This window comes from Poecilia reticulata, chromosome 16 (assembly GCF_904066995.2).
Source record: "Poecilia reticulata chromosome 16, P_reticulata-male-v2, whole genome shotgun sequence".
NCBI classification, from domain to species: domain Eukaryota; kingdom Metazoa; phylum Chordata; class Actinopteri; order Cyprinodontiformes; family Poeciliidae; genus Poecilia; species Poecilia reticulata.
Window position 1 is genome coordinate 18,138,059 of NC_088845.1, and position 12,855 is coordinate 18,150,913.

Here is a 12,855-nt window from a genome sequence, read left to right on the forward strand (position 1 = left end):
TCTAGTAGTTGCCTTTTGGTCTCATCTGATTAGAGCTTTTTAATCAGTTTTTGACTCCATTTAATGTTCCCCTGCCTTCAGATTAAACACAGGTTGACTGTATTTACTAATTAGAAGAGTTCTTCTACTTTGTTGAACTGAATGTTGTTATAATAGATGGGGCTTAGTAGAAATGCAATAAATGTATATGAAGTCTGGCCACTTAAGAGTTATGCTTTTTTTAAAAAACATGTGCAACTTTTCTTAGATTTTACAATTATGCACTAGTTTGATTACATACTTCTTTGTTGAAAATTAAAATCACAATAAAATACATTGAAATTTAGTATCTAAATGTAAGCAAATGTGAAAAAGCTCCGGGAGGTTTACTACTTTTGGACAGACTGTGCACACATGGATGGCACAAAGGTTTTTGTTGCCAAGCATAAGCATAGCACTGCTTTAACAAATCTTTCTGGGCTTAAAACATTCCTGTGGCGTCTCATATGAAACGTGTGTGTGTTCACAATCATCTGAGATTACTTTTTGAGGAGCTCAGAAAACGCAGTAAGATGCTTTTATGAGACAGAACTGGTAAAGAAGATGGAGGAGAAGAGATGGAGGGGAACTGTGTTAAAGTGATCAGGGCTTTAGGGAATCACCAGAGGAATGGTTCGGAGCCGCAAAGAAATTACACTACCATTAGCCAACTGGACCCACACACTCAGACACACATGGGATTGTTGCAAGGGTTAAGGTTTCATATGTAGGCATACAAACACGAGAAGCTGGACAACACACCCAATTTCATGGGAAGTGTCTTTGCTTGCAGTCATTGTTTTAAGCTTTTGTAGTTACTGGAGTTGAGCTTCACAGCGTACCGATAGCCACACGTTTAGGTTTAACACATGGGATTTACTATAAATCCTATTGCAGGCAAGAGATGTGACTGTTTGACTTTTTGGTTTATGAATGTTATGCCCCTGCCAGTCTTCTCCATGTCTGTGAGAACAGTCTGCTTAGAGCCTCTTTTTGACAACCAAGCATGTTTTTTACTCTTTGTTTCAGGATTCAGGAATCCCAGACTCATTTCCCATCTACCACTACAATGGACTTAAACAGTCCAACCACAAAGAGAGGGTAAGCCACTCTTTCATATGGGTTTTTCCATTATAAGTAATGGTGGCGGTTCCTTTTAATATTCCCAGCCTCTCTCCCAATTACCTCTCTTCTTTTCCTGTCATCATTCATACACACTCGCACTCGTGCATACACACAGCCGGAGGCGGCCAGCCACTCCAGAATAAACAGTAGCTGTTGCGAGTCTAATGGCCTGTCCATCCTTTCGAAGGCCCGGCTAAACCCTCCTGTTTCTTCGAGTCGGTTCAGTGCGAAGGCTACCGTCAGCAGACTTGCTTTGAAAAATGGTGGAACGCAAACTTATTAAGCAGCCTCAATTTGATGGATGATTGTCAGCGGATGTAGTTGGTGGCTTTGCATAAACCTCGTACTCAGGAATATCAGTTTCCCCATCCATCAACACCGCCATGTCTCTGGAAGCTCTCCTTTTCTATCCTGCTACCTCAAGTTGAAGAAATGGCACATCATGTGTGCCCCCACAAAGTCGCACACAATACACACACATGTAGTAGCAAGGCGCCTATAAGATTAGGATGTTAAAACCATTCCCACAGCTCAAGATGGAAACAGCAGACCCTCTGACAGCCGTCTCCTGCACATGTCTCTTTGAGAGGACCTGCTGTATATGTTTATGCATCCCTCTGACCCCTCCAGTGGAAATGCCTGCTAGGAGATGAAGTGAATAGCTTTATTTGTTTTGTTAGCTCTGTGTAGTGTGGTGCAGATTAACCCTGAACGAGAAGCATTTCAAAAACTTGAGATCAAGCAGGTTAAAACTGAATTCTGTCATGTTCATAGTTCAGCATCTGAGCATTCTGAACTACAGTCACAGCCCCAACGTAACTAATTCTAACCTTTTTAAAGGTAAATGTATAAAGTTGAAAAAGTTGGCAATAATGTCATCATGCAACAGTTGGCATACTGATTGTGTCATTGACTATCATTGCAGTTTTGCCTTTGCCAGATTCTCTAACAAATTGAGAGAGTTGACCTAACCTAATCCTGTTTAACTTGTTCATGTTCCATTTTCTCACTTAAATTGTGTCTTACCTTGAATCCTCAATAGTAAGGCTCTCCTTTACAGACTTTTCTGTTTGCATTTTCAATAGACTAAATAAGTCTGAAAAGTGACCCTTCAAGAATACATTTCAGGCCACATTGGAGTCAAACAGAGTTGTCCCTACTCCCATGTTTTGTTTGTGGTCTTCAGAGAGAGAAGCTCAAGGGAAGAGAGGGGAAAGATGTTTAGTTTGAGAATCTCATGTTCTTATCTTTGTTTTTGTTTTTTGATAGTGTGATCTGTTCACATCTTCAAGCCATGAGTTGACATGTGTTGTCAATTTGAACAAAAGCACTACATAAATACATTTAATGACACTCAATTCATAGAGCAGAATGAGATACCTCTTCTCCAAGTCTGAATCTTCTTATTATGTCATGTTCACAAGTAATTGTGGGATGGAGCGAGAGATGGATAGTTTTGGAGCCTCTGGGGTAAGGCAGGAGCTTCTCTGGTCTATTGTGTTAAAACAAGAGCTGATTCAAAAACTAACTATGGTCATGACTGAAAGAACAAGATCCTGGATACAAGTAACTACATAAAGTCCTGTAGGGTAGTTTTGCACTCACTCTTGTAGAGCTTTTAGCTCATATCAGGTTTAAAGTGGGAGGAGAACTATATCGTCAGTAGCACATGCTCACAAAGCTAGATGTCTTGTCTTTCTAACGACCTGAACTTCAAACACACAGCAGTCGCCACATTCCCACCTTCAGGGGTAAATGTTGCAATATTGTTCTGTACACAGTTGCTAAAGTTTGTCATATGACTTTTTCTTTTGTTTTGTTTAAATAGTGTTTGTCACCAGAGAAAGTTGTGCTCACTTGCATTGTGACATAGAAAACTCAGCATCAATAGATTAAAGTTGAATAAAAACAGAAACATAATGTTGACCACATTTTTATTCTGCTCCTGAACACCCCTGACACTTTCTTCTAGGTTGAATATGTGGAGGGGACAGCTCTGGTGCTTGGTTTCGAAGACCCGATGGTCCGGACTGATGACACGCCAGTGAAGCGCTGCCTGCAGACCAAGTGGCCCTACATTGAGCTGCTGTGGGCCACCAACCTCTCACCGTCAATGAACTAGCACTGAAACATTTGGTGTGTCTTTGCATGTGGTCGGACCACTGCTGCCCCCCCCCCCCGCCCCCCCTCGCCACATGGCCCTCCTCAGCTTCCCCTGTGCACACTGACCACGGAAGGTCAGCAGTCCTCAGAGACTTGCGCACATGCAACAGAGACCTACAACAACAAAAGAAACCCAACGCACACAGGGGGGACAAACATGTTAATGGAAAAAGCACTCAAGCCTGAGATCCATTTCTTACATCTACATTCACACATTCCACATAAATGCAAACTCTGCTGTGCAGTCACCATTGATTGTATTTAAGACACAGGATGTTTGTGGTGAGGTCATCTCGAAAAAGAAAAGAATGATTTCCGTAACAGCACCGTGCCGTGCTGATAACTTCTGTTACAGTTTAGCAGCAGACATGTAAACACTGTTTAGAAAGCTGAATTTGGTTCAACAAGCGTGTTGTTAAAAGTCACACTGAACCACATGTAGATCCAGTCGACTGTGAAACCCTAATCTTACACCAGAGCTACAGAACTGTTCAAACTTACCAAAGCTTCCTCCAATGAGAACACAAACTCACTCACCCGCCAACAGCCACTTCCACTGCTTGGAGTTTACAGCATTAAAGGGACCAACCCCGAAGGAGAGATCCTAACTGGAGGTTTTCTGCATTTTAACCAAGTCCAAATTGGTTTAGGTGCTCTGTGGGAGCTTTATGCATTATAGGATGGTGGTTAAGTGCTTGTATTTATTATCACGCTCAAAGGTTCAGGAATAAACACTGTTGTTTTTTTCCTTTTGTTCAAATGCTGTGTGATGTTTTTGTTTAAGCTTTTACATGTTAATCAACCTCCTCCTAGAAACCTGGCCATCCATCTGTCCATCATATTTCCTTCCATTTGTTTGACCGTCATCCATCCATCTCATCAACCATCCATCCTTCAATTTCTCAATCTTTTTTCCAATTGCTTACCCATCATCAGTCTATTTGTTCTTCAGCCATTTGTAGATTGATCTGTTTCATTTGTCCATCATCCATCTGTTTGTCCATCGTTCATCCATTCATTCTGTTTTCTATTGTATATCCACCCATTTGACCTTTATCACTATCGATCCATCTGTCCAAATATACAGTTTCTTCATTTCTGTTGTGCTTGCAGGTTGCAGAGCCAGGAGGCTGGAGAAGTATGAAATTTTAACATGGGAAAACATCGAGGAGCCCTGTATAAATTTGTCATGACCCAACAGGAGATGACCTCTGGTTTCAAATGTCTAAGCTCCTTTTTGTAGCTTTGGTAGTAAATCAGCACAAACCTATGTTGTGTGTCCCAGAGAGAATCTAAATCAGTATCTTAATAAATCCCCAAGACACTAATGGCGACTTAAGTGGTTCTCTGTAAACAGAAAGTAATCCCATTCAGACAGAAGATGGTGTTTGTCGAGCACCAAAACTTCCATAAAAAAAAAATACAAATCAAACTCTACACTTCTACTTCAAACACAATGCCAAACTGTTGGCTAGTATGAAACGCAGGCATAATTTGCATTTTTAACAATTGTAGGTTGGAGATTAGTTTAATTAAACTTATTAATGTATTAATTTGCAGAGAACTGTTCTCCCACTCTGTCCATAAACACTAGTGTAGTACTCTAGCCCGCATGTGTTTTAATAAAGAAAAAATCAATTCAATGAGTTTATAAAGTGGGAAAATGAGCAGAGAAATAAATAAACCACTGCTGTTGCTGTGCTGTAATCAATCCAGAGTGACCTGCAGTAAATCTCTGATCATTGCACACTGGCAGACTGACTGGATGAAGCCTGAACAATGAGTGTGTATTCCTGGTAATGCTGTAATGGGGGATCCTGCTAGACTTGAAGACGGATGCGAACGTGTGCACAAACACACTTCTACACTTAGACACCTGATAAATAGCATTGTGTCATGGTTGCCTTAAAGCAAAACCATTGAACTGTTTTCACATTTGATCATCCTCCTCATCTCCCTTTTATTTCTCTAATGGTCACGGGGGGAAAAAAAATTTAAAAACATCTGCAGCTGATCCCACCGTTCTTTTTGTGCAGTTTTTTTTCTCCTCTTTGTTCATTTAGATTTTCAAAGAAACACCTGAGATAGACCAGACCCTCTTCTGTTCCTTGTTCTCTCTCTTTAGTCTGACACCCTCTTTACTGCTCTAAAGGAGATAAACCAAGCGTACGTTAAAAAATAAAAAATGGAGGACAGAATGAATGGATTGGTGTGAAACATTTTGGGTCATATGAAGTTCTCCACTTGGCAGGTAAGAATTTGTCTTCTATCCTGGCCACACTTTCCTGATTTTTATTTTCTTTCGGGTGTTAATTTATTACTTAAACCTGGGCTGACTCGAGATATAGGCAGACCTTGAACTTAACGATGGCCCCCTGGGGGACTAAAGGGACTTTGAACTCACAAAAACAAAGGCAAACTTTTATCCATGAATGCATTTGTGCCCTGTTAATACTTGCATAAGGTGGTTGGTGTCTATTTTTAGTGGTCAACAGTTCAGAGAATGCTATGTTTTAAAGGTGAGGTCATGGAGCGCTGGATGTACGATTTGGTAACTTCAGGGCCACATCCTGACCTTTTGCAGATGATGTCATTGTGCTGGTGTCCTCAGGTTCAGCACACTGGAACAGTTGGTGGTTGGGATGAAAGTCAGTCCCATTGTCTGATTCATTATTGGCTAACTGGATAATTATAAGACGGGTTTTGTACATGCAGAATTAAAAGTAATCCAGCCTAGATCATTTAAATGGTGTTCAGTTGCGCTGTAGTAGTTGCAGGCTTAACTAGAGGCGGATTTCAAAATCAAATTCTGCTCGAGGCCCCATACAACCTCGGGCGGCTAATGCAAATTAGCCCCTCCTGCGTTTATAAAGAGGGTGCAACAGTTTCTCCTCAACATACCAAAGATTTTACAAGACAAGTGCTCCTAAGTGTGCAAAACTAAATATACAGAGCCAGTCTGGTGTGGCCTGTCACCTCTAGACGGCTTTTCACTGGAGGATATTATTTCCAACATGAAGGAAGTTTGTTACCTCAGCGGTCTAAGGGAGGGTGAAATCGCCTGGTGTTGAGTGAAACGGTGATGCGGAGGTGTGGTGGGGGCACAGCAGGCTACTTTAAAACGTCCACAGCCTATAACTTGAGAGATTTCTGCTGTGAGCCGACCTAATAATTAGCGACATAATTACAAGAGATTATTCTCAACGGAAGGAAACGCGGTCCTGTTTTAGGGGTATGGGTGGCTTGTTAAAAAGGAGGACCGAAAGGTGTTTCAATTCACTAATCACGCGCGTGCGCGTCCACTATTTGCGCGTGCTCTGTGCGCAGTCATCTGTAAACTGGTTTGTTACATAAATGTTACTTTAATACAATAAATTACTTCGGGATGGGGTTTATAAATTAGCTGCGCTGTAAATTGAGCGGTGACGCGCCAACCTCCCTTTGCGCGCTTGGATGTGGTTTGTGCCTGGTGTGTGTGTGTGTGTGTGTGTTGGGGGGGGGTTACGTTTTGTGCAGAGGGTGGGAGCGCGGCGGTGCAGTCTTGTGTAGCGGAGGCTCTGGCTAGATCTGGTGGTTTACGGGTGTCAAGAGGCAGATCTGAAGCAGTGCAGGCAGAGCGATCTTCACATTCTGGACAAACGCGTAAACTTCTCCCTCACCTGCACGCAGGGAGCCTCTATATTTCTCCTCCTTTTCTGTGGAATCCCGCGCAGCCTGCTGTCGTCCAGGATGGAGCGTGTGTGGGATTGTGCCTCCTCCGCTGGGATGTTTATGCTGGGGGTGCTCTCTGTGCTGTGGCCGGCGCCAAACCGCGTTTGGAGTTTTAACCTTTACGCAGAGCATCCCACGGTTTACAGCGGACCCGACGGGAGTTATTTCGGATATTCTGTTGACTTCTATCAAGCAAGCACTGAGAGGAACACGTGAGTGACCAAATAAGTTCCAATAGACTCCTTAAAAGTTTGTTCTCGATTTTTGTTTTCTCTCTTCAATTATTCATTAAAAAACGGTTTAATTGGAAAAAATGTGATGTGGATAGTGTTTGGATTATTCCCTTATATTGATCATGTTAACTTATCTATTAGCTGTTTCTGTCTTGTATATGTCTTGTCCCCCCCCCCCCACCTCACCCCCCTTGTGCCCAACAGGATTAGTGTGCTGGTGGGGGCTCCTAAAGCGAACACCTCCCAGCCGGGCATCGTGGAGGCTGGAGCCGTCTATTACTGCCCCTGGCCCGGACAGTCCGATAGCTGCAGACAGATTCCCTTTGATAATTCCAGTGAGTCACCTGATGCATTTTCAAAACTTTTTTTTTTTTAATTATTATTATTTCTTTCGGATCACAACAGGAAAAACACTGGCAGATTTTGAATAATTCTGTTCTCTCGGGACTGCGACTGTTTATTCAGACTGAATGGACAAATCTATCAGTTCGTGATAGACGTGTTCATTAGAAATCCACCAATGAGGCTTTTCTTGACCAATACTGACTACAACTTTCTCTGAGGTCTGAACTTCTCAGACATTTTGATCGGTTTAGATTTTTTCCACTATTTTAAGATTTTTAATATAAAAGATTAAAAAAAAGGTGTGTGTGGGGGGTGGGGGGTGAGGGGGTTGAATAGAGCCTAGTTTTAATCTATCAGAAAATAAAGAAATTGCTCACTTTTGAGTCAACACAAATGTCCCTATTCTTTATTTGATATTTAGTGCAATTCAAAAGCCCTCCAAAGTGCAAAGTGTTTATTGATGTTTTTTATTTTCTCTGAAACTGAGGGGGGTTCTTAGCTTTAAAGCATTTCATAAACTCTTTTGTATTTGGCCTGCTCATCAGTTTGGTCCATTTTAATATTTTTGATTGCTTGCTTGTAATCTTCACGAGTAATCACATGTGTTGCTGCATTGAAAAAATGGACATAAAATATGTGGATCTCATGAATTTCTCCTGGCAAAAAAAAAAAAAAAAAAAACAAAGCAAAAAAATACAAAATCACCCCACAAGTCTGCTGCATCATGTTCATACTGCTATCCAATATATTATCATCAGTGTCCAATCTATGCCTCTGATGCACTGAATAGTTAAGTGTGTGTTCATGAACTAGAGGGAAAGAAGAGGGGGTGTGATAGGGAGGGGGTTAAACTGTAAGCACATGGGAATTTGGTTCCCAGTCGAAAGACCGGGGGATTGGGTGAGGTCTGCTTTTTATTAGATCTTGAAAATGTACGCCTGTGTCCTTTCCACGCCCCTTGTCCCGCTCTGATTCTCCATCAGTCTGTCCCTCTCCTTCCTGCTTTTTGAGATCACAAGAAGAGCTGCAGATTGAACTGAATGATAAAAGCAGTGGTTATTTCTTTTTAAGGAGAAATCACATGTTTTACAAATTCAAGAAAAGATGCAAAACTACGCAGCACGTGGGACAGAAGGCAGTATTTAAATCTTTGACTTTTAAGGAGATAAGCTTTGGGTGGATGGAGAGTGAAAGTGTGGGTTGTTATGCTGGTGTTAGGTTAGGGAGAATATGAAACTACATTTGTGGTACGTCAAAAGTGGAAAAGTAACCATCCATCCAGGTTGGGGATGAAGACTTGGACATGTTTAGAGATGGACACGGTTAAAAAAAAAACAATACCCCAAGCTCCTGGTAACTCTGGAGGAGCTGCGGAGATCCATACTGAAGAATCTGTGAATACAATTCACAGGTTGTGCACTTTACACACTTCTTTCCTCTTTTAAGGAAGATTAGCTAAAAGAAATCATCTTCTTGAAAGAAAGATATACGAATCCTACACTTGAAATAACTGAACTTAGAGTTAGAGTTGAAACCATGTCCATTTCTTTCTACTTCCGTTATGCATCACTTTGTGTGTTGGTCTCTCACATAGGTTGCGTTCACACTGCAGCCTGATGTGATCCAATTTCGATTTTTTTTGGCAATTCCGATTTTTTTGCGGGCCGTTCACACTGCCAGTAAATGCGACCTGCATGCGTTCTGCAATGTGAACGGGCAAACGACCTGAAAGTGTCCCGCCTGCGCAGTAGAGGGCGCAATAGCGTCAGCGTTCTCAGTGTTCTGCCGACCGCCATAAAAAGAAGTGCTCAGTGTTTGCGGAAGTAAACATGGTTGCTAACGGTGTAGCTGAGCTTACATATTTGAAGTTGTTGTCTTGCCGGAGCAGCATATTAACAACTTAATCCTCATTATAGTTTGTCATAGTTGTTGTTTATCTTCCCGCTAGCGTGTATCAGGACACAGAATAGTGAGATTTGTTGAGAATCAGTGACGTTCAGTTCGGATGAATGCGGCCTGAACGTTAGGTCGCATTTGAATCGGGTACGTATCGGATATGGGTCACATTCGAAAAAGAATCCGACCTGTGCTGTTCACATTGCCATGAAAAGATCAGATACAGGTCGCATTACGTCCAAAATAAATAAATAAATCGGAATTGGGTCACTTTAGGCTGCAGTGTGAACGCACCCATAGAATCCCAATGAAGTGCATTGAAATTCATATTTTTATCTTATTCATCTTGACGATTATCATAAGAACAGCTTATGTGTTCAGGAAGAAGCTTGCAACGTGAATCAGCACTTCTCTTGAACTCACTAATAGATGAAAGAAGACAAAAGCCTAATAGTGTTAAGTCAAGCATGCTCTGTACACCTGTTTGTCTGAAACCACTGTATTCCTGTAAATCACTGTATGTATGTGTGTGTGCGCACATGTGCTAGAGCAGAGTGCTTAATGAGGAGGGGTCTGGTGGGTCTGATGAGACCCAGCTGGTCTTTAAAAATAGTGTTGGAAAATATCTTCATCAACTAAAACTCATACACCAAATGGGACATTTTATAGAGATTTCCAGCGTGGAATCTAAGCCGTCCTCCTTGTGATCTTGTCTCAGTCTGAGTCGAGTTTCTTGAGTGTTACTTGTTTATGAGAGAGCTTTAACAGAAAAAACAGAGCCACCATATCCTGTTAAGTGTTAGTCTCAGGGGGGCAAATGGTGTTTTGCTGCTTGTGTTATAGACCTGTTTACACTTGCTCATTAAGGACAAATGATCACAGACCGCATTACCATGGTCTACGTCAGCTTTTACAGCAAGCACTTTGAAATCTCTGTTTTGTTGCCGTTTTTTGTGTTTATGCCTTTTTCCATCCTCCCATCTGTCCATCTACCTCTTCTTCTACCAGATAACAGAATGATTAAGGTAAACGGCACCAGAGAACCTCTAGAGTTCAAGTCCCACCAGTGGTTTGGAGCATCAGTCAGGACGCACAAAGGAAAAGTGGTGGTGAGCGGACACAATGTCGACGTAACTCTTGAAGTTTGGAGGTGTTGATAAAACGAAACTCAGAGATTTACTCTTTGCAGGCCTGTGCGCCTCTCTACCACTGGCGGACGGTAAAGAGAGACGGGGAGAAGGACCCCGTGGGAACCTGCTATGTTGCTGTCCAGAACTTCAGCGCTTATGCGGAGTACTCGCCCTGCAGAACAAGTAAATCTGCAGTTTCACCTTCAGAAGCCTTCATCTGCATGCTACGCTTTTAGGTGTTTAGATTATAGTCAACCTTGGTTTTTAAAAAGCGAATCGCCACAGAAATCGACGACGTTGTATTTTGCTGTGCTTGTTTTGCAGCGGACATCAGAATTATTATTTTATGACTGAAAGAGACACGTTTCAACCATGGTTTCAACAGTGGTGAAGAAGTAGACCAGAAATAACTCCACTGAATAAAACATAGAATTGTGCAGAAGCTTATGATTTATTGTAGGTTAAATGTACACATAATCTCCCACTGATATTTGGCAGCGACGGGTTTCCAGTGGCCATCAGCAATGTCCTGGCAGAATCCTGGGTGAATAATTGACGACTCGTCCAATTGGAAATGGTAGAGTTCATTTGAATAGGCTGGTTGATATAGATGGTCCTGACATTTAGGCACAGTTTACAAATTTCCATCAGGTGGACAGGACTTTTCTAGAAGCTTAATGCTGCCCAGTGTTCCTTCTTTACCCAGATTTGAGATAATTGTCCTGTTGGAACACCCAGCTTCAAGATGAGATAGTTTGCAGTCATTTTGCACATGCTTTAAAATAGGAGTGAAGAGTGAAGAAAGAAATCCCTGGACAGCAAGAGTGATATTTCAAGTTCAGGAGCATTGTTTACTGATGGAGAGAACTGCTCTGTTTGTTGGGAACCTTTTGATAACTGTAGACACTGATATTGGCTGGTTGGTTAGATAGTTCTTGCAATTGGCAGATGCCACTAGTATCTTGCCTACTGTTTTTTAGAACAGTGTAAACTTATAAAAAGTTATGGCTGGATCTTCCTAAGATTCAAGGTGTTAGTTCTTTGTGATGTAATTGTTTTAAATAGCTGTGTTGTTTGTTGTTGACATAAAATCACGCAAAATCCTTATACATGCAGGCTTTTAAATATTTTTTAGTGGTTGCCAAGCATTTGATATTTAAAAAAAGTAATTAATTAATTAACAAGGATTCCCAGAACTTTTCCTTCTATGACATTTTAAGACACAGGAACTGCATGGCAGTAATTTCTAGCCGTCCAGAGACCATAACCTTTGAAACCCGATCATAACCTAATGCCTGTACCCAGCCAGTGCTCACACTGGTGATTATTTTCTCTCATGAGACCATCGCTAAGACATATTGTATTTATTCTTTTCAAAGTTTAATGAGGTACGTGTGAGATACTTGAAAGAGAAACAAATCAGCATGACTAGACAGAAACAAGAGGGCAATTTCTGTCTCTTCTTCCCCTATAACAAATCACCTCGCCCGATCTTTTATAAGCCCCCATGGAAACCTAAAAAATAATCTCTTCATCAGCTAATCAGTCTCTCGCTCTCCTCAGCCCTCTTCCCTCTGTCATCACAACTGTACATTAGATTTATGGCACCCCTCGCACCCCCACCTCTTACCTACAAGTCTTCTTTTCATGCATCCAACCCTTTTCTGTCTCTTTCACCGTCTCCATGCGAGTTTCTAACGTCTGTAAGTAAATACGGCACACTGCCAAGATGCCACGATCTGACGAAGTGACGGCTAACAGGTGGTGCGAAGTAAACAGCAGATAAAAATCTCGCCCTTGGTGTGCCCTCCATCATGCTCACGCTTTTTATACACACGTTCTCTCTTTGGTAACTGGCTCGGTGTTAAATATTTCAGTTTACGTTATTTATGTCTGCGCTGACTAATCAAGACATGAGTAATTGCACCGTAAACTCAGCAGTTCCCATAGGGGAATATTTTGAAGAGCTTTCAGGACCGGGCAACTTGAGTCTGTATTGTGTGCTGGAGGCAGTGTTTTCTGCCACCAGCTGTTTTTTTTCCCCTTCATATTAACATATTTTGGCGGCCACTCAGACCTCTGCTGTAACTGACTTATTGTTTACTCTGTAAATGCTCTTGTATAGTCACGCATCATTAAGTTTCACCTCAGGCTGCCAGGGAAATGAAGACAAATTTATGATGCACACGGTAACTTTGGTGTGTTTATGTGCAGTTAGATTATATCATTTAGAA

At 41.7% G+C, this 12,855-nt stretch overlaps 2 protein-coding genes across 5 annotated transcripts in view; both read left to right on the top strand.

Annotated features, from left to right (window-relative positions):
* The window catches only part of mindy3 (MINDY lysine 48 deubiquitinase 3), a 28,601-nt gene extending 23,967 nt beyond the window's left edge, over window positions 1–4,634 (top strand). For 2 of the 3 annotated variants that reach the window (XM_017309608.2, XM_008432592.3), the window contains exons 15-16: window positions 1,048–1,119; window positions 3,116–4,066. In XM_017309608.2, the coding sequence (XP_017165097.1) occupies window positions 1,048–1,119; window positions 3,116–3,265 (222 nt within the window). In that variant the 3' untranslated portion in view covers window positions 3,266–4,066. Of the gene's footprint in view, window positions 1–1,047; window positions 1,120–3,115; window positions 4,067–4,419 lie in introns of those variants that run through there. The other variant, XM_008432590.3, reaches the window with a different exon arrangement.
* An 88-nt stretch (window positions 4,635–4,722) lies between these two features.
* Window positions 4,723–12,855, top strand: part of itga8 (integrin, alpha 8) — a 53,216-nt gene continuing 45,083 nt past the window's right edge. The window contains exons 1-5 of one of the 2 annotated variants that reach the window (XM_081597624.1): window positions 4,723–5,557; window positions 7,020–7,229; window positions 7,455–7,585; window positions 10,500–10,600; window positions 10,681–10,804. In XM_081597624.1, coding sequence (XP_081453750.1) covers window positions 7,036–7,229; window positions 7,455–7,585; window positions 10,500–10,600; window positions 10,681–10,804 — 550 coding nt within the window. In that variant the 5' untranslated portion in view covers window positions 4,723–5,557; window positions 7,020–7,035. Of the gene's footprint in view, window positions 5,558–7,019; window positions 7,230–7,454; window positions 7,586–9,496; window positions 9,639–10,499; window positions 10,601–10,680; window positions 10,805–12,855 lie in introns of those variants that run through there. The other variant, XM_081597625.1, reaches the window with a different exon arrangement.